The sequence below is a fragment of the Anastrepha ludens genome, chromosome 2 (assembly GCF_028408465.1).
Source record: "Anastrepha ludens isolate Willacy chromosome 2, idAnaLude1.1, whole genome shotgun sequence".
In the NCBI taxonomy this organism is placed as follows: domain Eukaryota; kingdom Metazoa; phylum Arthropoda; class Insecta; order Diptera; family Tephritidae; genus Anastrepha; species Anastrepha ludens.
Window position 1 is genome coordinate 141154842 of NC_071498.1, and position 27630 is coordinate 141182471.

The 27630-nt window shown below is 40.5% G+C and overlaps 1 protein-coding gene across 15 annotated transcripts in view; it reads left to right on the top strand.

Moving 5' to 3' along the window:
• Window positions 1-27630, top strand: part of LOC128855456 (segmentation protein cap'n'collar) — a 287928-nt gene that overhangs the window by 226743 nt on the left and 33555 nt on the right. For all 15 annotated transcript variants that reach the window (XM_054090379.1, XM_054090381.1, XM_054090369.1 and 12 more), the window contains 2 exons: window positions 15800-16231; window positions 16313-16403. In XM_054090379.1, coding sequence (XP_053946354.1) covers window positions 15800-16231; window positions 16313-16403 — 523 coding nt within the window. The remainder of the gene's footprint in view (window positions 1-15799; window positions 16232-16312; window positions 16404-27630) is intronic.

Consider the following 27630-nt stretch of genomic DNA (forward strand, 5'->3'; position numbering starts at 1 on the left):
TTTTCACATATTTTGTACTGACTACACGGAGAGTTTTGAGGTTGCTGATTACAAATCCCAGTTTTTCAAAACTCAATTCTTCGGTAATTTACGACTCCAAAGATTTCAAGTAATCAGTTTGATGACTTCAGTTAAACTTTTAGATTTGACATCCGCTATTTTGGATCCGCCGTAGCTGAATGGATTGGTGCGTCACTGCCATTCGGTAAGGGTCATGAAACACCAAATAGTAGAAAAGGTTTTTTTAATACTGGTCGGCTTTCCGCAAATAATAATAGCAAATCTCCAGTGCGTTTTTGCCATGAAAAATTCCTCATAAAACACCATTTATGTAGATACCTATACTCTCTGCTTCGAAGGAAAGTACATGTACAGTGGTGTACATATTGATAAGTTTTGACTAATATATTTATTTATTTAATTTTTAATTTTAATTAATTTTATACAAAATATGGTTCATACTACTACAAAAACTATATAAAGCTTTTGACGGTGGCTGTATATACATATATATATAAGGTGAAGTCCAAAATAACCAAGACTGGCGTCATAAAAATGTTTTTGAAGGCGCCATCTTTTTAACGAGCTAGTGCGTTGGAAGTTCCATCCCTAGCTGACTTCCAGTGAAAGCTTGGCGACATTCGGTTCAGGGGAAGCGAAGTTATTGCGTCTAAAATGTCAGTATATTGTGCCATCGGTACAAAAATGAGTTTCGAACAAAGAGCTAATATCAAATTTTGTTTTAAAATCGGTAAAACGTTTACCGAAACACCAGATGAGCTACCGCCCAAAAAATCGCATTTGGAGAAGTCAAAAATCGAGTCGATGCTCATTTGTTTTTACGATTCAAAAGGAATTGTCCACAAGGAGTTCGTGCCAACGGGCCAAATCGTCAATGCAATTTTCTATCTTGGCATTTTGAAGCGTTTGTTGCATCGCGTTTGTCGAATTCGCCCTGGATACCGCGAAGGAGGAAGCTGGCGCTTATTGCATGATAATGCACCATCTCAGCGATCCACTCTTGTGACTGATTTTTTGACTAGAAATCGCATTTTAACCATCAATCACTCACACTTCATATTAGCCTGATATGGCTCCTTGTGACTTCTACCTTTTCGGAAAATTACATTTGGACATGAAAAGGAAACGTGTTGCGTCCGTAGAGGCCATCCAAATGGCTTGTACCAACATCCTGAAGGACATTTCGGTTAGTGACCTGAAACAGTCTTTCGAAAAGATTTTAGACCGCGCAAAACAATGTATCGTGGCCAGAGGGGACTATTTTGAATAAATCAACTCGTAGTTATCAGATCAAAGCTCCTGTCGTTTCTATTTTAGCTCAGTCTTGTTTATTTTGAACCTCACCTTGTATGTATGTAGATATATTCATTCAATAGCGCACCATATTCATAACTCACAGTTCAACAAATTCTTTAGTCCAACGTCCCACCAGTCACAATGGAATTTGTGGCAGTCATTTGAAACAGCCGCCTACGAAAATTGTGTGTAAAAATGGAATGGATGAATTTCTAGTACACATTAGACACGCAAGCCAACAACAAAAACCTCGAACATATGGTGAGGACTCTTCTCTTTCTTATTTATTTAATTTAATTTAATCATCCACAACTGCACAATCGACGCTGCCCAAATCGACGGTTGGCCAATTAAGGTCACATCAGAGCGAAATTAAAGATACTACAGACTTATGGATGACAGATGGATCAGTATTTGGATATACATAAAAATTTAGTGTTTGGCGATGCTTAATCGCAAGCCGAGTGAGGTTTTGCCCTTAAATCTCACATATCAAGGATTCTGGATAATTTAGAACCTGAGATAAAAGATAAAAATATATGTATACAAATTCTGTGGAAAATCATTTGAAGTGCATTTTCTCACGGACTTGGCTTTCACAGTTAAAAATCTGTACTATGCTTCCACAATACAATCCATTCCATACAGGATCTGCCTCGAACTTTTTTACTATATTCAGCTGCCGTACAATTTTAGATTTTGATGCTAAACAAACTCCTGACCTTCATAGCTACAGTCAAATGAAAAACAAAAATTATAGTTAAGCGCGCGGCGAGCCACTAATGAGTGCTTTTATTTTATTTATTTAGTAAATGTGGACCATAAATTCAAACCTAAGGTGGCCTTGGTATCTTTAGTATGGCGCTTAACTTTTGCTATGGGAACATTTTGTATATGTATGCGTGTTAATTTGGTTTGTTATTAGTAATTTTGGATCAACTATTTTGTCTCTTGCACACCTCGTGTTGGCGCGGACCCTGCTGGGTTGTAGGCGTGGTACCAAACACTTGACTGCAGTTATTGGTTTGAATGGCAAATGGCTTGCAAAAAAATAAATCAATGAAATGAATAAAAAGACAGTGAGCGGGGCGCTCAAAATGCGCACAGTTGCGAAGCTGTAAATTACTAAGTGCGAGCATGGCATTGTGAGAGCATAAAACAACAACAATGCCACATGCAACACGCTTCGAAAGCTGCATCTGAATTACAAAAAAACAAAATGAATTAAAAAGTTAACAAATATTAACTCGCTGCTATTCTTAATAAATAAAGATGTGTATATGTGTGTGTACATACAGTTGCGGTTAGAATCTTAGTAGTGCTTATAGCTCATTATACATAACAATTTTTCGCCATCCACTGTAAAATCCGTTAGATGAAGAAGTCGGCTTCAAGTAATGCAATCATTTGTTAAACTTAACCTGTTGGTTTCGTTAATTTTGCATGAAATTTTCAGTCAAAATCTTAGTAGTGCGTGAAAAAGTGTGCGAAAAATTAATATTATCGCGACTATATTTGCGAAAATTAAAAAAAAAAAAACGGTGAGATAAGTTTATTTAATTGATATTCTGTAGCTAATGGCCAACTTTATATTATTCCTCATTCAGTAATGCCCAGTAGGAAAAATTGCACACCCTAGAAACGCGGCCTCATAAAAAAATTGATTGCTGATGGAAAAACTTATGTGAAAGTGCAAAATATCATTGGTTGCTCACCAACAATGGTACGCAATGCCATCAAGTGCAAACCAAGTGGTAAGAAGCGTGGAATAAAGCTAGCAATGTCGGCAAGAGAAGTTAAGTCTATCGTCAGATACTCAATGCAGTTTCCATTTGTGGCTGCTACTGAGATAAAAGGTGCCTTAAAAGTGTCTTCGAGCGTTGAGACTGTTCGTTGGCGTTTTCGTGAGCACGACTTGGGTGCCCACAGTCCAAGAAACGCCTGTAGAAAAGAGACTTCGATTCGCCAAAGAACATTCAAATTGGGATTCGACCAAATGGCGCAACATTTTATGGTCGGACGAGTCGAAGATTGTCGTCTATGGTGGAAAGGGATCGCTAACACCGAATACCAGCCCAAAGTATACAATAAAAACAACCATGTTTTATTGTTCTAGCATTATGGTCTGGGTATGCTTTTCTTGGCTAGGCGTGGGACCCATTTATTGGGCTAAGGAAATGATGACTGGCGCTTCCTATGTTGATATACTCAAGGACATCATGCTGACATATGCCAGCGACGAAATGCCGCTTATTTGGACGTTCCAGCAAGACAACGACCCCAAACACATGTGCAAAGTTGCTGAAAAGATGGTTTAAGGAGAGTCACATCAACGTAATGGAATGACCGCCACAGTCACCAGACATAAACCCCATTTGTGATATTTATGGGTTGATGTCAAGGAGGCAGTAGCCCAACGCAAGCCAACATCTAATACGCAACTATGGGAAGCTGTAAAGAGCGCGTGGACGTCGATTTCGAATGAAAGATGCCAAAAACTTGTTGGCTCAATGCAACGCCGCTGTGCTGCAATTCTAAAGAATAAGGGTCATGCCACAAAATACTAATTTAAATACTAAACAAAATCCCATGAAAAAATAAAAATAAAATCACCATCATATAAAAGTTTTGTCAAAATTTTTCTTGCAATTTGTTACACTACTAAGTTTTTGACCGCTCAAAATTCGCTGCAGTTTTTCTAAATATTGGGCTGTCGAAAAAGTCTTTTCGTATTTTGTCAATAGATGTCGTTGGAGTCATCTATCTCCAGTGCTACCAATCACATTGTGTCATATCATATGGTGTTAGAAAGGTGACATTTTAAGCTTCATTTCACCAAAAAAAAAATTAAATTCGGAGAAGTTGAAAAAAAGTTATAGCTGTTCAAAAATGAGTGAAAATAATGAAAAAATTCGTTTTGAATGTTTTGAAATTTTTGTATAAAAAAGGGAAGAATGCCACGCAAGCCACCAATGAAATATGTGAAGTTTACGGAGACGGTGCTGTATCAGTTCGTGTAGCACAACAATGGTTCGCTCGCTTCCGTTCTGGAAATTTCGATGTGAAAGTGCACTTCGCTCCAGTCGACCTATCGTTGAAAAGTCGATGAAATTATGGAAAAGATTGACCAGGACCGTTACATAGGCTGTCATGACATCGCCAAGGCACTAAACATTCATCATCAAACGGTTTTGAACCATTTAAAAAAGGCTGGTTGCAAAAAGAAGCTCGATGTTCGGGTACCACATGAATTGTCTGTGAAAAATTGAATGGACCGAATTAACATCTGCGATTCTTTGTTGAAACGAAATGAAATCGAACCATTTCTGAAGCGAATGGTAACAGGAGACGAAAAGTGGATGAAATACGACAAAATGTGCGAAAACGATCATGGTGCAAGGGTGGTGAAGCTCAACAAATGGTCGCAAAGCCAGGATTGACGCCTCGAAAGGTTATGCTGTGTGTTTGGTGGGATTGGAAAGGAATCATCCACTATGAGCTGCCCCAGCCTGCTCGAACTATTGATTCTACACTTTACTGTCAACAACTGATGAGAACTGATCAGCAGAAAGGGCGTCGTCTTTCATCAGGACAACGCTAGGCCACACACATCTTTGATGACTCGGCAAAACCTGGGAGAGCTTGGCTGGGAAATTTTGATGTATCCACCATATAGCCCTGACCTTGCACCATCGGACTACCATTTGTTTCGGTCAGTGCAGAACTCCCTTAATGGAGTAATATTGGCTTCAAGAGAAGCCTGTGAAAATTACTTGTCGCAGTTTTTCGCCGAGAAACCGCAAAAGTTTTACACTGATGGACCAAAATGGTACATATTTGGTTTAATAAAGTTCATTATAAATATAAAAAAAAAAATGGGTTAAAATTTGATTAGAAATACGAAAATACTTTTTCGACTACCAATAAATAGTTTTACCTTACTGAAAACGTTGGATATTTTTTGGAACTTGTTTTGTTTGACATTTTGGGCTATAAGAGGGAAAAGATAATTTTTTTATAAAAGCGATTACACGCACTTTTTTAACCCATACCATTTGACGTGGGTGCGCTACTAAGATTTTGACCGCAGCTGTATATATGTATGTATGTAGGTATGTGTGTATGTGCATGCACATTTGTGCTAACAACAAACTCAGCTTCAGTAGCAATCGTCTATTTAATGTCAACAACAAATACCAGTAGTTGCGGCGGTGACAATTAAACCAACAAAAACACGCAACAACAATCAGCCGCTTCGCTATTGAATCACTCACTCACTCACTCACATGCACGCAAATGAAATGCAACCAACAACGCACGTTGCTGCACGCGAACACAAACACATGCAACGCAGTTACTTACACATACATGCATACATATGTACACATACTGCTACACCCCAATTTGTGTTCTTATACATCCATACATACATACATATACGGCCGCTTATGTGTCTTACCTGTGCATCTTCGAGAGTGTAAGGCTTTAAGTTGTTTTAGCTGCTTCTTTACTGGTAGTGCGGGAATTCATGCGTGCATACGATGATCACCATTAGAGGTTGTGTGTGTGTATGTGTGCGTGTGTGTGTAGCAGCACTAAGCCGTTTACGTTTACATAGTACATTTTCCGTCTGTTGGATGTTTATTTTGCCACTTTACTCGGTACTCTTACACTTGGCATGCACGGGTCCGACTGGGAATTTCTAAGCCACCGTCCTTATTGTGGCATGTAGGCAAGTATGCAAGTAAGTAAGCAGCCACAGACACATATACACTCTCATACGTAAATATATACAAACAAATCACTGCATTCTTAAATATTCCTGCTTACCTGTGGCTGCGCAATTGCGTTCATATTTGTATGTGTGTGTGTATATATTAATTTGTTTGCGTGTGTTCGTGTTTATGTTGCGCTGGACCAGCCGTACTACTGCCTGCCACCAGCAGCATCATCAGTCACCGCCGCTCGCCGCTCACCGCTCGCCACTCACCATTTCGGACATCATTTCGTGCGCATCAGCATATCGCTGCGCGCATACTCAATTTGTCAGTCAGTCTGTCAGCTAGTCACTTTAGCAGTGCAACGTGTCGTGTCAGTCTGTTAGTCGCTTAGTGGCTAAGTCAAGTCAATCAGTCAGCAGTGCATTCTGTCGGACACATTTCAAAAATCGCTTTGTGTTTGTGTTTTTTCTCTATTTTATTTTTATTATAAACTGATTGCCGCTTCAAGATACGCTGCGCGCCGAAATACAAAACGTTACAGTTGATTTTATCGCGCGTACAAAATAAGAACTTTCAAGCCAAGATTGGCAGCTAAAAGTGGTTGAACCTTTTTTTTTTGTCCAGATATTTTCAAAGTGATTTTTTTGTTGATAGAACCGCATAAATTGTGTAAAATGTTGAATGCAGCTTAAAAAGTTACTTTCAGAAAAAGCAAAAAAACAAAAAAAAACTGAGTAAGAACGAATATATTTGCAAATTCTTCGACTTGATTGAGACTTCCGCAAAATTTGTAAAAATATCGAAATTATCTGTAAACTCTTGCGCAATCGGCTATTAGCGAGAACTTCGCCGCTCACAAAAATATGAATCTGTGCGCTGCTGTGTGTGCTAAGCTGTAATTAAAGTTTTAAAGTTGACTAAGGTGTGTAATTTTTCCAATATCTAATTATAACCCATATTGTACATTTAGCAAAGTTAGAGAAAAATAAAAACTTTAAATTACATGAAAAATATTTCACTTACGAGGGGTGCCTTTTATATGTCGGGATTAGAGAACAAAAACAAATTTTAATCATCGAAAATCACTTTATTGTTTTTCAAAATATTCTCCATGAAGATCTATACACTTGTGCATGAGTTTGAACCAATTGTCGAAGCACTTTTGCCACTCTGAATGAGGTACCTCCAAAACATGCATTCTGAATGCCGCAACCGCTTCTTCAGGTGACGAAAAACGTTGACTTCTCAGTTTGTTTTTTACGTACGGGAATAAAAAGAAGTCATTCGGTGCCAAGTCAGGACTATACGGCGGATGACCCATTAATTCGATGTTTTGAGTGCTCAAAAATGCAGTTGTTTGAGCCGATGTGTGAGAGCTCCCATTGCCCTGGTGAAGAGTGATCCGTATTTGGCGATTGGTTTTCCTAATTTCTTGGAAAACAACTGGCAAACAAATGGTTGTGTACCACTCAGAATTTACTTTTCTGCGTTGTTCTAGTGGTACGGTTGCGACATGTCCAGTTTTTTCCGAAAAAACAGGCGACCATTTGCTTGGAAGTGCTTCGTGCGCGAACAACTTTTGTTGGATTTGGCTCATCTTGAAACACCCATACAGTCGACTGCTGTTTACTTTCGTGCTCATACGCGTAAATCCATGATTCATCACCTGTCACGATGTCATAGACGTGTTTCGAAGCTCCGCGATCGTATTTTTTGAGCATTTCCTTCGACCAATCGACACGAGCCTTTTTTTGGGCGATTAACAAATTATGTGGGATCCAACGCGAACAAATTTTTTTGACAGTCAAATGTTTATGCAATATTGAATGTACGCTGGTCCCACTAATGCCTAAGATTGTCTCAATCTCACGATAGTTCACTTGACGATCTTGCAATATCAGTTCGCGCACAGCATCAATGGTTTTCGGAACAACAACTGCTTTGGACGACCTTCACGAAATTCGTCTTGGAGTGAACTACGACCACGATTGAATTCACCATACCATCGATAAACACTGGTCCTTGATGGAGCTTCATTGCCAAAAAATGAACTAAGCTCATCCATGCAATGTTGCTGAGTTAATCCACGTCGAAAGTTGTAAAAAATAATCGCACGAAAATGTTCACGATTTAATTCCATTTTTGGACCGAGATGAATCTTTTAAGTTACTGCAAACAACTGGTATTTAAAAACGTTCCGAGTACGTAAAAGCCAAAAAATGTCAAACTTTGCGATACAGCTGTCAGTTGCCAGATTGCAACACCAGGGTTGCCAAATCCCGACATATAAAAGGTACCCCTCGTATAACTGGAAATTGTGATTGGCAGACTATAACTTCGCTCAGATGCAATTTTCCTAAGAATGTCGGAAGTGTTTTGCGTGCTTCATGGCTCGAAAAAATTATTAATGCCGGAAAGGAATTTTCAATCTCCAGCGGAATCACGAATGTTGCTTGCCACGTCGTTAATGGTAGCTGGTTTATTAGCATAAATCTGTGACTTCACATAGCCCTTAACAAAAAGTAGTTCAAAGCAGTTAAATCACACATCCAAGGCGTGCAATTGACAGACTCATTTCATGCGATGATTCGATCACCAAGCATCCTCATCTTCATATTGGCATTGCAGTCCGGAGTGGTCCTTTGTCTTCTCTACAATATGCCTCCATTTATCTCTACATTCCGCTGTCGCTCTATGTAGTGGCATTCTCATCTTTCATATATAATCTTCGACGCCTTATAATCATCTCTCTGCCGCTCTTTCTCACACCTTGTGGTTTCGCTTCCAATTTTTGTTTTTTTTTTCGTTCTTTCGCTGCTCATTCTTAGAACGTGTCCATACTAACGTAATCTTTGCGACTTTATAAACCATGTTACATTTCGCCCCGCGACTAAAACACTGAGTTCGGGTTAGACGATATGTACCGTCTTTTAATCGTATAGAGCCGAATATCGATCACAAAATGTTGGTCTGAAAACAGTAAGGGTTGCAGGCGCACTATAACTTTTATCGTCGTCATATCGTCTTAGTATCGACGGTGCAAATAATTTAGTCATCAAACTCTCCTTTACCTGCTTTAAAGACAAATAAACTAATGTTACCTCCGGCTTCCCAATTATTCCAAAAAGTTTCTTTTTCGCGATGTAATGGCATCTCGATAGTGTCAGCTGATTGTTCTCACTCGGAATATGACAATCTCAACATCCTCATCTGTGTACCTGGTCATAGTGAGGATTGGAATCCCGTTCCTGGCGAGGTGGGCTTCGAGTCAACTCAGCGAACGCCGGGCAAGTACCCAAACTTGTAAGGTCGCGAAATCTTTATGGATACACGTGGATCGGAGGCGGTCGTGAGATCTCGTGAGGTTAACGAAATCGCAGCTCTCAAATTTCGGGGGTGCCCTTACAGAGCACATTGGTCGCGTGGTATAAATGCTGTGAGACTCGGCATTACTTCGTGTCTTTTTTGTGTCAATTGCATGGAGGATGTAGTGAAATCATCTCAGCATCTTGGCACTCATATCTTTGCCACGCCTTCTGATATTGCAGGATATTGATATTAAAAAGCTAATGAATTTCATCAGTAAATCAGTCATCGTTCGGTTGGCCTTCACCAAATACACATCCCCTCCTTCTCATACTGCTTTTCTTCCCAGCCTCCTTATCTCCTTCACAATGGTATTACAGAGGACGAATTTTTTGATTTTGGTCCCAGTGTGCCATCTGTGTTGAGCAACCATTTCAACCCAACCTAACCTAATCTCGACATCCATTTAATTTACAGTTCGTTCACCAATCTTATAAGTTTCAATGGCCTCATCAACTGGTACAGCAAAAGGTCTTATGCGGTTGTAGGGTAAGCACTTTCTTAAACATATTTCACTTTGACGACAGTCAGAGGACCCGTTTTGTGTGGGACGTATCGATTGATAAATTCATATTGTCAGTCACTCTACACTAACTTCTACAGCGGCTATAGCTTATTCAGCATGCATTGAACGGGTATTATCTAAACAAGAATCTGAGATTTTTTAGTAGTGATAGTAATAATTGGCGCTTAGGAGTTATTGGGCCGATCTTATCCTCCTATTTGTGATGCTTTTCCATAAATTGAGGGTCCAGAGTTTCATGCCGTCTATGGCAGATGGATTTTTAGGAGCAGCTTTTTTCATATGTGAAATATACTCAGAGGTTTGCCATTTCCTGCGACCACTATTACAAAACTCTTCATATAATTTGGTGTTTTATGTCCGGGGCTTTGCATGAAAAGCATCCCCAAATCATTATGTTGCCGCCACTGTGTATGACTGTATTTTTTTGTGAACCGCGGTGAGAACTCTTGTCCTTTAGGGCGTCTAATATTTCGCTCAGCATTATTTCCAAATTAATTTATTTTTGTTTCGTCACCCCAAAGTATACTAAAGTATACCATTTTTTCACACTCTCTGGTCCATACCATCATCATAAATTCCTAGAGCTCCAGTCTGAAACATAGGACCACTTGACTTGTGCTCTTGAGCTAAACTTTTCCTCTGCCTTAAATTTGCTTGTTTCAACAGAGGAGCTTTACGAGCTATTCTTCCTGGTAGGTTCATGTTGTACTATCGACGCGGTACAGTTCTCGCTGATACTAAGTTGTTGATTTCAGCTTCAATGACCTTTGATGACTTAAAAGGATCCCTCTTGCCAAGAGTCACAATTAAATTATTACTAGTGGAAGCAGTTTGCGGAAGCAGTGATCCACCCAGGACTGTCATGCTAAGAAATAAGAGTAAGGCGTATTATTTTCTTTTTGCCATCATGTCGTTCTGTAGATTTTTTGGGATTCAGGGCATTTACAATAAAATTGTTGGTCCTACCAAGTGACTCAACGATAAATTTGTACGATTTTTTTTGTTTTCGAAGATTGACAAGGAGCCTCCGCTCGTCAACTGCAATGCTGCGCACGTCCCATATTTGCAAGAAATTCATATTAATTATTAGTTATTAAAATAAACTCTCTAATTCGCTGCTTAAATTAATCTTAATATTTCTCCCTTAATTAGTTAAAATGCCAGAATAATCCGCACAATCCCTATTTTAGTGACCACGCAACATTTTATGAAAATAATCGCATCTGTGCAACCAATAATGCAACTGCGTCTTCACAATGAAGCAGTGATGCCATTTGTAAGAAAAGCGAAATTTCAATAAAAGCTTTACAGTTTTCCGCGGGGCACAAGAAACTCCATATATAAAGGCAGCGTACCTATTTTAATGACCATATGTGTATATAATAAAATACACACAAAAATATGTGCCAAAAAAAAAAAATTTATTATTGAATAGATTTGAAACTGCAAGATGGCTTGGGCATATGCGACCACACCTGGTCCTTGGCGGCTTTAAACCACACACGTCATGCATTATTTCGCTAATTTTAGCCAGGCAGCTAATTCGCGTTCTGCGAAATGCTGGGCAGTTACGAAAATTCGTTCAGGGCTCATTTAGCATAGGTTGCATTACTTGATGTGCCTGTATAATTAAGCAGCAGTTCTAGTTTTGACTCGTAGTAGCCCAGATAGATGGCGACATCGATCGGGTTTATCGGCGCAGGTAATTCTGATTAAATTGTGGTGCGGCAGAAGGCTGTACGCGGATTAGAGAACAGTTGATTTGCTTAATGGATAGTTTTGTCCGTAAAAGATGGGCCGCAGGCAAAAAATACGGGCATTAGCTGCCCTGATACTAAGAAATAAATATTTATTTGAAAACAAATCTGCAATTTCTCAAACTGCTCTAGAATATCAAAACTATTCATATAATTTCCAATGTGTATGAGTGCAGACTAGCATTGCATCCAGTCTCTCTTGGTCTGCTCTTTAAAAGTTGCATAATTCACAATAAATACCTGGTCTGGTGTCAAAGAAGTTGTTGAGCAAGTTTTGAAGGATCTTTGTTATCGAACGAACGCCCTTCATATGGTTTGCCAGGGAGCGTAAAAGATGAGAATCGGTCTATGCAAGGTCCGGAGAATACGGCGGATGTTGAAGGAGCTCTCATTCGCGCTCTTGGAGTGCGGCTTTAACGACGTTGTCGTGAACGAGTATGGTTTGACCATGTCGATCAGGTATTTTCAGTCGACCAGACTCATTCACGAGGTGTAGCTAGGCAATGTAGAGCTCCTTGTTGACCGTGGCATTCTTTTCGAGCACTTCCCAGTGCACCATGCCCTCCCAGTCCCACCAAACACATATCCTGATTTACTTTGAATAAAGATCTGGCTTGACTCTCGGCTTTGGCGTATTTCCTGCTATATATTGCTTTTTTTGCTCCATATTGATGATGTACTTTGCATACCATTTCCGCGATGTAGACTTGCCTGAGGCACCTTCCCCATACACGTCACAAATGTTCTAGGCTGCTTCGGCAGCTTTTTGACTTCGATGAAAAGCAAAGAAGAGCAGGTGTCGAAAGTGTTGATGTTTGCCTCCTGGGTATTCTGTTTCTAAGTCTCAAAACTAATAAAAAATGAAATAACTCAAAAATACAATAAACAGAGTTTTGTAGAGCAGAAAGAGTTCTATCGAAGGAATACCTACCCTTTGCCAAACGCCACCGTCTGTTTAGGTTATAAGGTAGTATGAGGCAGTGTTCTACCGCTCTATGCGCCGCAATCAGACTAAGGTGTTCGGGCCATAAGGTAGACTTAAGCTACGGACACTCTAGCATTCTTAAAAATTTTGAGTTCATCCCCATGGTGCTGGATCATTGTACGTACACTCACGCTAGGTCCGAGCAGACCTTTTCCCACTCATATTCCAGCAAGGGATGAGTGGGCGGGGTGTAACATTTGGAAGCAAGGCATGGCAAACATGTGCAGGGATGGCTCAAAGTTGGCCGGAAGGGTTGGTGGGGGAGTATTCTGTAAGGAGCTCCCCATCAAGCTCAAATTCAGGCTTCCGGACCATATAGTGTTTTCCAAGCGGAGGTAGCCGCAGTTAAGCAAGCGGGTTGCTTACTTCGGTATTTACCGTTAAGGAAGTAAATATTTACTCCGATAACCAAGCGGCAATTAGGGCCTTGGGCTCGTTGATTGTGCGTTCCAGATTGGTCGGGGAATGTCTGGCTTCTCTCTCTCGATTGCATCCGAATACTTCGATATCAGGCTCATTTGGGTTCCCGGTCACAGCGGCATAGAAGGAAACTGCTGGGCTGATGTGCTGGCTAGACAGGGAACATTGGAGGCGGTTTCGTCGCAAAATGAGGGGATTGAGGTTCCCTTAAGAACCTGTGGTGTGCTCCTGGAAAGATGGGCCTCGAGTCAACTCAACAAGCGTTGGGCTAGTGCGCAAAGGTGCAAGGCCGCGTGATCCTTCTGGCCACGTGTAGGTCGGGGACGCTCGAGGGAACTCCTAAGGCTAACAAAGCCCCAGCTCTAGAATTTGGTGGGTATCCTTACCGGACATTGTCCCTTAGGTGTCCATGCGCTGGGACTTGGGATTGCCTCAAGTCCGTTCTGCAGAAGCTGTCTTGAGGACGAGGTGGAATCGTCCCAACAACTTCTTCTCAGCTGCCTTGCTCTCGTCTGGCAAAGATTTCGACATCTGGGCTCTCATTTTTTCTCTACGCCTGTGGATATAGCGAGTTTAAATATCATACATCTGTTGAAGTTCGGCAGTAGCTTGTTGCGGCTAATTACGAACGTAAATCAGCCACCGTGGGCGTCGTCGTAAGTGCATAGTCATCTTCCTCTAATGCCAAAACTCCTTTTTCCTTTTCTTCCCTTCTACTTTCCTCTGTATGGCATCACAACGGACGAATTTGGAATATTTCTCCAAATGGGCTTCAAGCTAAGGCAACCATTTACCCTAACCTAACCTATGAGGCAGTGTTGTGTTTGTCCCACCCGTCCACTATTCACCCCTGGAAGCGTTAAAAGGTGAATAGTTGATAGTTTTTGCGTTGCCTGCCAAATGTCCTGTAGATAGATGTTCGACTTCGATAGTAATGCTTTGGCCCGACTCGCTTATTTCCATCAATTCAGCCGCAGGCTGTGACTTTTCTATTAGCGCAAAGTGATGCAATTCACGGTACCTACCGTTTTGAATCCCTGACTTAAATATTAAACTCGTTAATTAAAAATTAAAAAAAAATGTATTGTTTTTTTTTGCAATACAGTCATCAAGCCTTTTATATGAATATGCATACATACATACATCATGAATTCGATAATTTCTTATAAGTTTGCCAATTTCTAGTAGAAAAAAGTAGTCATTAGCAACAATTACAAAAAAATTACGCATTGTCATGAAAATATTGGGCAGCAATAACTGCAACAACTACCAAAACTTACGTAATGTAAGCAAGCAAAAACACAATCAGCATCGGCGCAAAAAGTCTTTGGCTGACAACAAATATTTCCCAATTCGGCCAGCAAATAAGCGTTGGCTAAATGCGCAAAGCTAAACTAAGAACCGCAAAGAGAATAAAAAAAATGTATGATTGAAGTAGATACTTGAACGCGTTTGCTGTCGATCAGCAAAACCCAAAAAATACAAATATTGGTATGAATTTTTTTCTTTTAATAAAACCGACACCCCTTTGCGCACTTGTCAATTTTCTTAGTAACAAAAAAAAAAAAAAACGAAAAAGTGGCTGAAATTTTTACCACGATTATTTCAATTTAATTTCGATCGATCTTAAGAGGCGATCCAGCCATACGACTGGCCGTCAATAGCCGACAGTGTGAACGTACAGCCTTTCGCAGCAACCTACAGCTGGGGAGACCTTTTCCGGCGGCGGCAAAGCGCGCCAAGCAACGATTGACGACCGCCGATCGCCGATCGCCGTTGAACGCAGATTGATTCATTGTGCACGATTCCATTGTATTGTTTTTGTTTTTGTGTTATATGTGCATATGCAATACATTGCTAAGCTGCCAAGCTAGAAGGCTATGCGAGCGAGGTGGCGGCGGGTGATTTGAAATTTGAATTTTTCTGGAAAGAAACATTTCGCTCATTTTGGTTTTTTTGCTGTAGGCTGTGTTATTTTTTGATTTACTCATTACAATTCTTATTATTTTTATTTTTACATGCGTTGTGAGGCTGTTTTTGTTATGCTAAAGACCCAGCATTGCACATGCGCACGTTTTTGCCACTGCTTTTCTTATTTATTTTTTTTTGTTTTTTTTAAATTTATTGAATTTATTCTTCTGGCTTGTAGGTGTGTAGATATGTAGGCATATGCCTGCTGCTTGTTTACTTCTACAGCATTGTTGTTGGTTTTGTAAGCAGCTATGAAGGATTGCTGTGGCATGTTTGTGGGGGCTTTAGTTTGAATGTAAACTCGGTTGTTGAGCATTTCAAAAATTTGTATGATTGATCGCTTATTTATGGCTCGTCAAATGCAGCACCGATTTTTGTGCTATGCTCGTTTTCAATTCCCTTATTGTCTTATTTATTTTTATTGCCTATATCCCACGAATTTTTCCTGCCTTCATAATAATACTCTCACCTTACTAAAACATCATCGATTATTGCGCTGTTGAAAACGTAATTTTGTTGCACTTAAAAGTAACAAATTAATCACCGCAACGCGAGTGAATGAGCTGATAAAAAAACAAAAAAAAAAAAAAAAAAAACAAAAACAAAAAAAAGTGTAAGCACAGATATATTATTACTATAAGGCAATAAATCTCAGCAAACAATTTATTATTTCATTTTGTACTGCAATTGAATTTGAATTTTATTAATTTTTTCCCCTCATCCTTTCCTTTTGCAGGGTCGCATGTCTCTCAGCCGTGGCGTTTCGATGGAGCAACGCCTGCAGGATATCGCCAGTTTCTTTAATCCAATATCGGGCATGGGTGTTGTTGGGGGCGTCTCTGATATGCCACCATATCCACATTACCCCAGTCATCCCTATTCGTACCAGGGTGCTGCTGGCATACCGGCACCACCACAACACGCCCAATATCCGCCACCACCACCGCCGCACCCACACCATCACAGCCATCATGCTATGTTGCATGCGAACGCTACTTTGGGTGACATTTGCCCCACACAGCCGCACTATGGCCACAATTTGGGTTCGGCCGTTTCGTCCAGCATGCATTTGACCAACTCTAGCCATGATGCAGAAGGTGGCACCACTAGCGCTGCTGGCAGCAATGCGGGCGCTTACAAAATGGAGCATGACATGATGTACTATACCGTGAGTGGGCAAAATAAATTAAAGAAATATCTAAACATGTTTGTTAAATTCGGTTATTAATATTATTTTATGCGTTTTCAGAATGCATCTTCGGATATGAATCACACTACGGAAGGATTTATTAACTCCATTTTAAATGATGAAGATTTGCATTTGATGGACATGAATGACAGTAAGTACCCGGACTAATATTATATAAGATATTTGCCACGAAAATCTAAATATTTAGGAACTTTTTTTTTTTTTGCGTCAAAAAAAAAGAAACAATTACACCTGTCTATGTGGTTAGGTTGGTATGGTTGCCCAAGGATGAGCACACTGGGACGAAAAATAATGGATTTGTCCTTTGTGATACCATTATGTGGGTGAGAGGTGAAAGAGAAAGACCGATGGGATACAGGGAGAGGGCGGGGAGAGGTAGTGCTGGGATGTTTAGGTGTTTAGCGTGTGGATTTACGAACGATGACTATGCTGAGTCTGCGTCAACCGCTTTGTGCTGCTGATGAAATTCATCAGATTTTTAATGTCAGCTATATATGAGCAGGTGCAGCAAAGAAGTAAGAGCCAAGATGCCTGGATCTTAGCCCCGCCAGAGCAGGGAAGCTAAGAAGGAAAGTGCTGAGATGATTCCACCTCATCCTCTATACATCCAGCGCAAAAAGGACTCGAGGTGATTCCAAGTCTCACAGCATGCATTTCTCGCGCATAGTTACCTGTGAGAAAACCCACGAGATTCGAGAGCTAGTATTTTGTCAACTTCAGAAGCTCGCCCGAGCGCCCTCGTTCCACACGTGGCCACAAGGATTTCGCGACCTTACAAGTTTGTGTGCTTGCCAAACGCTCCTTGAGTTGGCGCGATGCCCATCTTTCCAGGAGAAGACCGCAGGTAGTCAGGAAGATCCCTATTCTCTCCCTACGCGGGGAAATCACCTTACATGTCCCTTGTCTGACCAGCTAATCCGCCTCACAGTTTCCCGCAATGTCGCTGTGACCAGGAACCCAGATGAGGCTTATGTCAAAGAATTCGGACGCAGTCGAAAGTGAGGTCAAGTATTCCTTGACTAGTTCCGAATGCACCGTCACCGAGGGCCCTTATTGCCGCTTGGCTGTCGGAGTAAATATTTACTTTTTTGACTGTTAGTACGCATGTGAGCAACCAATCAGCTGCCTCCTTAATTGCGGCTACCTCTGCCTGGAACACACTGCAGTGATCCGGTAACTTGAATTGGAGTCTGACGGGGAGCTCCTTGCAAAATACTCCTCCGTCAACCTTTCCTTCCAACTTCGATCCATCCGTGAACAAGTTCACGAGTCCCTTCCCCCAAGTGTTGCCCCAAGTCCACCGTTCCCTTGACCTGTCTATATGACAATAAGTAAATTATTTTACAGATATTTGGAAAGTTAAGTGGCCTTACAGGCCGTTGCTCCTCAGGCCCATTTAGGAATACGTAATTCATTTTTAAAATTTTTACTATGCTAATTTAGATAAGTACAGGGCGATATGAAGTGTTACCTATTCAAAACACCAAAACTTGTTTGTATGAAATTAGTTTTTATTGATTTCAAAGACAAAATTGTTCAAAAATTATTACAATTTTAACATACCTATATTCACTTTAGCTCGATATTACCACCTTTTGCCTTGACTATACCAAACTAGACCAAACGGTCAAAAAATGAGTTGCCTGCTGCACGAATGTGATCTTGCCCATTCTCGTATAGTCGCTTTTTTCAGCGCATCCATACTGGCATAGTTTTTAGTCCTCACCTTGCTCTCCAAAATGGACCAGATGGAATAGTCCATCGGATCGGTCTGGCGAATTCGAAAGCCATTGTGTGGGCGAAATGAAGTGTGCAACTTGACTTTTTAACCATTCTTGGATCACACGAGTTTTATGAGACGGTGCCGAGTCCTGTTGGAACGTCCATGGTCTACGACCGAAATGTTTGCGTGTCCACGGCTCTAAAGCAGTTTCTAAAACATTTTCCCGATAATAAGTCGCATTCACTTTGACACAAGGCTCGATAAAAACGATTAGAGAGCGTCCATCAGCGGTCACTGCGGCCGAAACCATTACTTGCGATCGGAAATTGCTTCGAGTGACCATACGTAGGCTCAAATTCTCGTATGAGCGTTCGGTAAAGTAAACACGATCGTTTTGAGTGTTTATGAACTGCTCAATTGGGACATTTTTTTCATCAGAAAACACAATGTTAGGAAATTCGCCACGTTCGTGTAAGCGCAACAACTTCTTTGCTCTTTCGCACCGAACTTGTTTTTGCTGGGGTGAAAGATCGTGTGCTTTTTGGAACTTGTAAGCCTAGACCTTCAGCTCATTTTTCAATATGCGTTGAATGCTGTCTTGCGATATTTTCAGTTCTTTGGCCATTTTTCTTCCACTTCGACGTGGATTTCGTTCAAGTCGAGCCTTCACTTTCCGAACCATTTCTGGCGTTGTTGCGGTTTTTTGGTCCACCTCCATAGCGTTTTGCAATGCTACCAGTATCATTGTAACGTTTAATAGTGCGATACACAAACATTTTATTCACTTTGAGGTGACTGAGCTCACGAACAATGGCTGGTTGTGATTTTCCAGCCAAATATAACGCAATCACACTATTACGTTTGAATTCCATCACAGAAAAAGAAATTCAACAAAACTGAGACGCAAATGCTTTTGATGGCTTATAAACAATATATTGAACTGTCATGAGAACAATTTTGACGTTGAGGTCATGAGCTGTTTCACAAATACAAGCAGTGTGAAGTTGGTAATACTTTATATCGTTCACCCTGTACATAAATATTGGATTGGCAACTAGGTAATTGCGGATTTCACTCATAGATGGCTTCAGTTGAATTTTTAGGTTTGCAGGCGTAGTACAAATGTAAAAGACATTTTGTTATTTGGTATTTGGCAACTCAGCTGTCAGTCAGTAAAAAAAGTTGTTTGATCGGTTGCGTAGTTTTTGTTTGGTGTTCGTTGAAAAATGGAAAATCAAAAGGAACATTTTCGTCATATTTTGCTTTTTTATTTCCGCATCGCCAGCTCATAAAAAGTGATGTGCTGTTTATGGTGACGAGGCCTTAAAAGAACAGCAGTGTCAAAATTGGTTTGCCAAATTTCGTTCTCGTGATTTTTCACTCAAAGATGAAAAACGCTCTGGTCGTCCAGTTGAAGTTGATGACGGACTAATTAAAGCAATAAACTCTCGGATCGTCACAGTACAACACGTGAGTTTGCAGAGAAGCTTCATGTACCTCAAACATGCATTGAAAATTACTTAAAACAACTTGGCTATGTTCAAAAACTCGATACATGGGCTCCTACTGAAAGAAACGCATTAACAGCTGCGATCTGCTAAAGAAACGTAATGAAAATGATCCATTTTTAAAACGACTGATAACTGGCGATGAAAAATGGGTTGTTTACAACGAAATCAAGCGGAAAAGATCGTGGAGCAAGCCAGGTGAACCAGCTCAAACAACATCAAAAGCTGATATTCATCAAAAGAAGGTTTTGTTAACAGTTTAATGGGATTACAAAGGAATTGTCTACTTTGAACTCTTACCACCCAACCGAACGATCAATTCTGATGTCTACATTGAACAACTAACGAAATTAAACAATGCAGTTGAAGAAAGCGGCCCGAATTGACAAATCAAACAAGTATTGTATCCCATCATGGCAATGCAAGGTCACACACATCTTTGGCCACTTGGCCACAAAATTATTCGAGCTTGGTTGGTATGTTTTGCCACATCCACCATATAGTCCTGACCTTGCACCATCTGATTACTTTTTGTTTCGATCTTTACAAAACTCCTTGAATGGTAAAAATTTCAATAACAATGACGATGTCAAATCGTACTTGATTCAGTGTTTTGCTAATAAAAACCAGAAGTTTTATGAACGTAGGATTATGATGCTGCCTGAAAGATGGCAGAAGGTCATTGATCAATATGGGCAATACGTTACAGAGTAAAGTTTTTCAGTTTCATGAAAAAATTGCCCTTGATTTTCTAAAAAAATCCGCAATTACTTAGTTGCCAACCCAATAGATAAGTAATATATATTACATAAATACATTCTGTCAAAAAAGTACCGGGAATTGTTCAATGAAACGCAAAATAATTTTTTTATCATCAAACATTTTTTTTTTCGCGTTCAAAATAGGCTCCATTCGATGCAATACAGATATGCTAAAGATTTGTCTTCTTCAGCTCCTTCAGCGAATTCTCCTTAATGGCCTCTATCGACTCAAAGCGGCGTCGGCGCCCACGGAGTGGCAATTTAAGTTTTGGGAAGAGAAAAAAGTCACAGGGGGCTAAATCTGGTTCGATGATATTTAACGAGTTTTTGGTCAAAAAAGTGTTCATAGGCTCATAGCCTTGTGAGACGATGCGTTATCATGGTGCAAGATCCATGAGTTTTCTTTCCTCAATTTGGGCCGTTTCCTACGCACATTCTCTCTCGAACGTCGCATAACTTCCAAATATTATTCTTTATTTACCGTAGAACCATTTTGAACGTATTCCGAGTACACAACACCCTGATAATCACGGAAAACGAGCAGCATGACTTTCTCCTTTGACGTGGTTTTTTGGGTTTCGGTTCATGTGGGTAGCGCCATTCAGCCGCCTGTTGACTGGTTTGCACGTCAAACTCATATACAACCGTCTCATCACCAGCTATGATGCGCTGATGCGCTGGATAAACGTGTGGTCCGAATTCACTTGCTCAAGCATGTCTTCAGCCACCTTCTTCCGATGCATTTTTTGCAAGAATTTCAACTCTTTTGAAACGAGTCGAGCAGCCAAGCGTCTCATGCCCAATTGATGGTGTAAAATGTTGCGAATTGAGATTCGTGAGACACGCTAAGGTCACGAGCTACCTCCCTCAAACTTAAATGATGGTTTTCCAGCACCATTTCCTTGACTTTGTCGACGTTTTCGTCCGTTGAAGATGCTGATGGGCGACCAGATCGGGGCAAATCTTCCACGACTTTTGGCTCTCTGCAAAAGCCTTATACCACTCGTAGACCCGTGTTTGTGTTGTGTTGATAAAGCAGACTCGCCATAGGTTATCTGCAACATTTTCAACGATTTGGCACACGAAATCCCGTTCAAGACAAAAAATTTAAGACAAATCTTTGTTCGATATTTTTATCCATAGTGAAAATCGCAGAGCACACCTGCGGTTGACTGATATAATTAAATGCCAAAAACAAGCTAATTGACAGGCCACCTCAATCTCTGCGACTCTATAGAGGACAGTTGTACCAACATTCCGGCAAAAAAATGTAGAGCTATGTGTAACGCAAACTTTTTAAATGAACAATTTCCGATATTGTTTTGATTAAATACGGTCGAGAATAATAAAGAATGGAATTTTCTGAATGCTTTTCTCGTAGCGAAGTGTGCTCGGTGGTCAGTGATACGCCCCTTATCCTTAGTAACCAAAGCATATTAAGACTCGTTAATAAAGGTCCTGGGTTGCCACATTTCTAGCAGTGATCGGTTTATCTGTATATCTCTTGAATAAACTCAGGCTCCAGCCCGGACCTGAAATTCACTTAGTTGTGTTGAGACATCTCTTCGTTCTCTAAACGTGAGCTAACCTGCGAGCAACCTTAACTCGGTTTTATTCAACCGATCTACCAAAGTGGTACCTACAAAGCTTTGCTTATCGAAGTTCCGTGCAGTTACACAATTTCATCAGAACTTCTTCTTCTTAAATGGCGCGACACCCGCCAGTCGTTTCTTTCTCATGCTAACCGGCACCAGTTAGACACACTAAGTGAAGCCAAATCCTTCTCCACCTGATCTTTCCAACGCAGAGGAGGCCTTCCTCTTCCTCTCCTACCACCAGCCGATACCGCATCGAATTCTTTCAGAGCCGGAGTGTTTGTATCCGTTCGGGCGACATGACCCAGCCAACGTAGCCGCTGGATCTTTATTCGCTGCGCTATGTCTATGTCATCGTAAAGCTCATACATCGTTCCATCGCCTGCGATATTCGCCGTTGCCAACGTGCAAAGGTCCAAAATTCTTACGCAGAATCTTTCTCTCAAACACTCCAAGCGGCGCTCCATCGGATGTTGTCATCGTCCAAGCTTCTGTGCCATATTTTAGGACGGGCATGATGAGAGCCTTGTAGAGTGTTAGTTTTGTTCGTCGAGAGAGGACTTTACTACTCATTTGCCTACTTTGTCTAAAGTAGCACTTGTTGGCAAGAGAGATTCTACGTTGGATTTGTTTGTTGTTTTTAGAAAATGAGCTCTCTGCGTGTGAAAAACGATTTGCAGCAGTGTTCTTTTGCAAATACCTGAAGGCGGGTCCCAAATTCTCGCGTGCATCTGCAGCAAAATATTTGAAGAAGTCAGAGACGTTCGTAAAGAAATGGATGCAACGGTATACCAAAGCTGAGGCCACAAAAAAGTACCTCTCCAAAGCAAGATCAGAAGACTTGTTTGTGACAAAGCCGAACTTATCTAGCTGAAGCAGTTGTAGGGAAAAGTGGTGTTAATGTCCCCAAGTACACAATTCGAGGACGTTTACATGCAGAACGCCTCAACTTTCGGAGCGCACTGAAAAAACTGCTGCTCTTATTATCACACATTGAAAAATGAATTGGATGGGGATAAGGCAAATTCAAAACGGATTTGGGCGTAATATTCACGAGTGAATCTTTCTTCAGGGCGAATAGTCGCTTACATTGGCTCTAGTGTACTGCTGTTAAGCAACAACTTCAGCGAACTGTTACGATTCATGTTTGGGCCCGCTTCTTCGAAAAAAGAGTTGGCTATTTATTTGCTTTTACCACCAATTTGAAGCAGTTTTAATGAATAAAATTTATCAAAAAGTATCATTGCCATCAGCTACGAAGATATTTGGGGAACTAGCCAACCTTGGATTCAACAAGAGGACAGCGATTCCAAGCATCGAAGCTGAAGGTGTGTAGAGTGGAGCAGCAAAATAGGATTGAAATGTTGGATTGACCTTCACAGGCACCTTATGCTAGGTAGGTAAGATGGTAAGAGTACCCCAGGTACACTTCAAGTAGCACTTACCTGCCGTTTTGATACCTAAATGGGGGCCACTACCTGTGAAAAGATTTAGGGAAGAGAAAACCGTCTACAGGCATCCAGTGCTGTTGATATAGTGGAGGAGAGAAAAGGGATCTAGGCTGTAGAATTTCTTCAAGTTATCCCCAATATGGGCACGCTAAGGGATCTCAAGCGCCTAGCCGCCAGAGCCGGACATTTGCAGAGAAAATGTTCCACAGTCTATTTCTCTGCAGGATCCCCACATTTTCTGCAATAGGGGTTGTACGGAATTCCAAGTTTCTCCGCATGAGTACCGATCACCCAGTGACCTATGAACACCGCAATGAGTGTGGAAATTGAATGGCGGGGGATTCCTATCCCCTTAAGCGTTCTGTTCCTATCGTATTGAGGGCATAGTGTTTTCGAAATAGCACACGATGAGACAGACCTCCATCTGTCTTTACCCAGGAACCCAGATAAGGGAAATGTTTCCTGCACGTTCGAGACGTTTGAGTTCCTCCTTACAGGAGTTCACTAGAAATAAGTTGCAACACGGCGACGACAGGGCCTTGATCGCAGCTTGACTATCCGAAAAAATATTAATGTCTCCCTCCCAACAGCGATCCCGAAGCATTTTGCATGCCTGCAGGATCGCGAAACCTCTGCTTGTTTCCGGCAGTTTAAAGGAGACCGAAATGCTGGCTAATTTAGATTAAACCCCAGCTCCCACTCCGGATTCCATCTTGGATTCGTCAGTGAAAACAGCGGTATCTATATCCGTGCCGACTCTCCCCTCTTTCCAATCTTGCCTGCTCGGAAAGATAGCCCTAGCACAACCCTCAAAACACAGTTTGCGGATGTAGAGATCAGTGTAGAGAACAGAGAATAATGCATATATATTGTTAGAATCGAATTGGTCAAATAGTTTGCAAGATAAGGCGTTCACGCTTCCATTAGACAGACTGTAGCGCAATTTTGCCGTACTGCATGCCTTAACTCTTTGCTCTCGGACGTCTGTGAATACAGACTTACTTTTATTGAGCATTTCTTACTTGACATTTTTAGCTGATAAGCAACTTTTATTATACAAATACATAGTGATAAGTGGTGAAGCTAAGGTGCGCACGTATGCACTTATATACATACATACACGCAGTGAAAACTTCCGGAATAGAGCGAAAACAAGTATCGTCCCTTAAGGATGCAGATATTTTGAAAAAAGTTAAGCAGAAAAGGGAAGTGGGAGTTTGAAGAAAGGCGGTAAAGTTGTGGCTTTTGCATTGGAGTGTTGCCTAACGGAAAACAAAATTTTCGATTTATACTGCATCAATATAATAATATTTTCAGGCGATAAGGCGCTAGAGGAACGATCAAAACAAAATACCTTTTTCTTGTTAATCAGTTTGTGATAATATGAAATATTGTTTCCTGTTATTTTTGCAATCGGTATGTATTTTTAACTTTTCTTAGAACTGAGAACTCATTTTCAGTTCATACCAAATAAATTGAAATTATTTTAATGTCACATTTACTGATATTTTTACGAGAATTCATTACGAATAATCAAAATTTTTCAAGTAGTTTAGCCAGCTTGGTAGTCTAAGACAAGACACTCGTCCCATTGTGATACCTGCATTTGATTTCCATCCCCTAACTAGGTTGCTTCAACCACTTAGATGTTTTTAAGAGGATAACGACCTTCTCCCGTGAGACATTTTGCAAATTTCTTAAGTTTTCAAAGAAATAATTGCCAAGATATTTGGCAGGGCTTCTTTGAAGTGCAGGGCATTCACAGAGGACTCATTTTCTTCTTCATCTTCACAACTCCTGCAGCAGTCATTGTGAGGTACACCCATTCTACTGGCTAGTGTCCAATAGTGCAGTAGTTGATCTGTTAAATCCAAGCCGATTTCGTTCAGATTTCGTAAGATTCAGTTTTGGTCAGAGCGCTTTGGAGACCTTGGTGGAGTAGTTAGCAGTCAGAGACCACCTTCTACAGTCCGTGCGGAGAAATGCTTATGTCCTCTACCACTCGCTGTAGGTCAAACTCGGAGTCTTTCCGCTCTTTCATTTTCCTGCCACTCCACAGTGGTCGGAGACCCAACACAGTTTAGTATTGTGTTGTTGGATAAGCGAGAGCGACCTCCTGCATTATTTAACACTCAAATAACTAACTTTGAAGGCGTATGTTTTGTGATAATCCGTAATGGAAAACATTTGCTATCTTTTAGAACTCGATTTTATGCAGCAAATCTAAGGAAAATACACCACGCCAGGCCAAAATTGCGATTGAAAGGCTTTGCGCGTTACTCGCATTAAAACGCATCATTTACTATCAGGCTACTCTCTCCACGTTATAGAGTAGTCAATGCACCACAAATTTTGTTCAAGTTTTGGGGGGGGGGCTACTCATGCCTTGGAGTGTTCACGTTGCCGAGCGTGCGCTGTATTGTCAATGCTCGTAAGCTCTCTTTGAGAACGAAATTCATTCAACTTCTTTGGCTTAATAGTAAATGTTTTGTAAATAATCACAGCCGTCCCACAAGTTTAAACATTTTTACAAAACACCTTCAGGTGCAGTCGGAGCCGTTTCTATAGGGTGTGCCATCTGCCATTTGAAACTGGAACTACTGATAGCCTTTAATGTGCCAACGAAAATTCATTTTTATTAAGACAGAAAGTTAGGTTAACATTTCCGTTTTACGAAATGGGTCGATCCTCACTTGAACAACGTTGGTAAATATAAAAAAGTTGACTTGCAAAATGATGTATCACCTTCTGAATTCGCTAGAAGGGAAGCGTGTGCGTGAAACTGAATCTCTCGAGTGCATAGCCGAAAAAATTACTTTTGTTGATGAAAATGTGCCAGTATCATCGGGTGTTTTTTTAGCAGCAGTTCTCATGCTCTCTCTCTCATCGAAATCTACAACTATGGTTTGACAGCTGAGAATGGCAAATGGTCCTAACATTTCTGTTCAGTAAGGTTTGGCCAGCCATCATGCATCGTTTAACGTCAGAAAAACGTGGAAATTTACTTTGAAAAAAGAAAAAAAAAATTGTAATAATAATTTTTGTTCTGTTCGCGAAGTTCATAGCGCTCTGTCGGCATCACCGGTTCTTATTTCTTTCGAAATGAGGAAGGACTGTAACGGAATGGCGAGTGCTATAGATCCTGATTTTTTGTTTCCAAAATTAATCAGGTAAGCATCGACGACATTTGGTTCCAACAAGGCTGCGCAACTTGCCACACAGCGCGCTTAATAATCGAATTATTCTGATATTCAAGCCACCATTGACGTCATACGTACGGTCAGATCTATTGGAAAAAGTAGTCAAAAATTCGACTGATCAACTGGAGCATGTAATTCGTAGCCGCAACGGACATATGCCGAATACCATTTGCAAAAAATAAATGCTATGAAATTATCGACCAGATTATAATAAAAAAATGCATACGTCCAACAATATTTCTGCTTTGTATAATAATTTCAAGTTCTCAAACTCTTTAAAAACACAAGATACCGCAACTCGTCGTCTTTTTTAGGAGTTGAACAGTTCACGCACATCTTTGAGGTGAATTTTGAGAACAGACCTCAGTATGACGGTACTGCATAGCCAGCCGCCGTGAAAGTCATTTGAATAAACAAATGTTTTATAATTAACCGTAAAAATTGTCTTATCGAATGGAAAAACCCGCATTGCATAAAAAAAAATATAAAAAATCATTCCTTCCTTAAAACTATGCAATTCACGTAAGAAACGTTAAATGATGATTAAATGATTAGAGGGTTCATTAACTAAGTTTTGTGTAGTAGAATTTGCGTACAGAAAATTACAATTTTCTTTATTCTTAGCACAAATATGGTTTTTAAACGAAGAATCAGGTTAATGGCACCTCTTCCATTTTCAAGAGCCAATAAATAGAGCGCAAAATAATTAAAAATAAAAAATCTGCAAAAAATGCCTTTCAAACTTTTGTGTGGGCTGAAAGAAAATTGAAAATTTTTTTAAGAAAAAGTGATCATTAAATTCCACCATTTGATAAAAATATATGCATTTTGAATATTTTTGCGTGCGTATGTGTGAACCAGCGGGCTTTTATAACTTCTCGCCCAAAACGAGCGCTTTTTTTTATCAGTGGGTCAAAGCTTGATATTCAACGTCACTGCCAGAGCGCGGTCAAGGTGCGATAATTCAAAGTGCAAAACAGCAACAGAGAAAAATATAATAAACACATTAATTCACTCGAAGCACCGAAGTATGGTCGGGTATGTATGTGTGTATGTGCGTGTGGTTTGTGAGCAAATGTGTGCACTGTGTTAATGAGAGCTTGAGTGCAGTAACAGCAT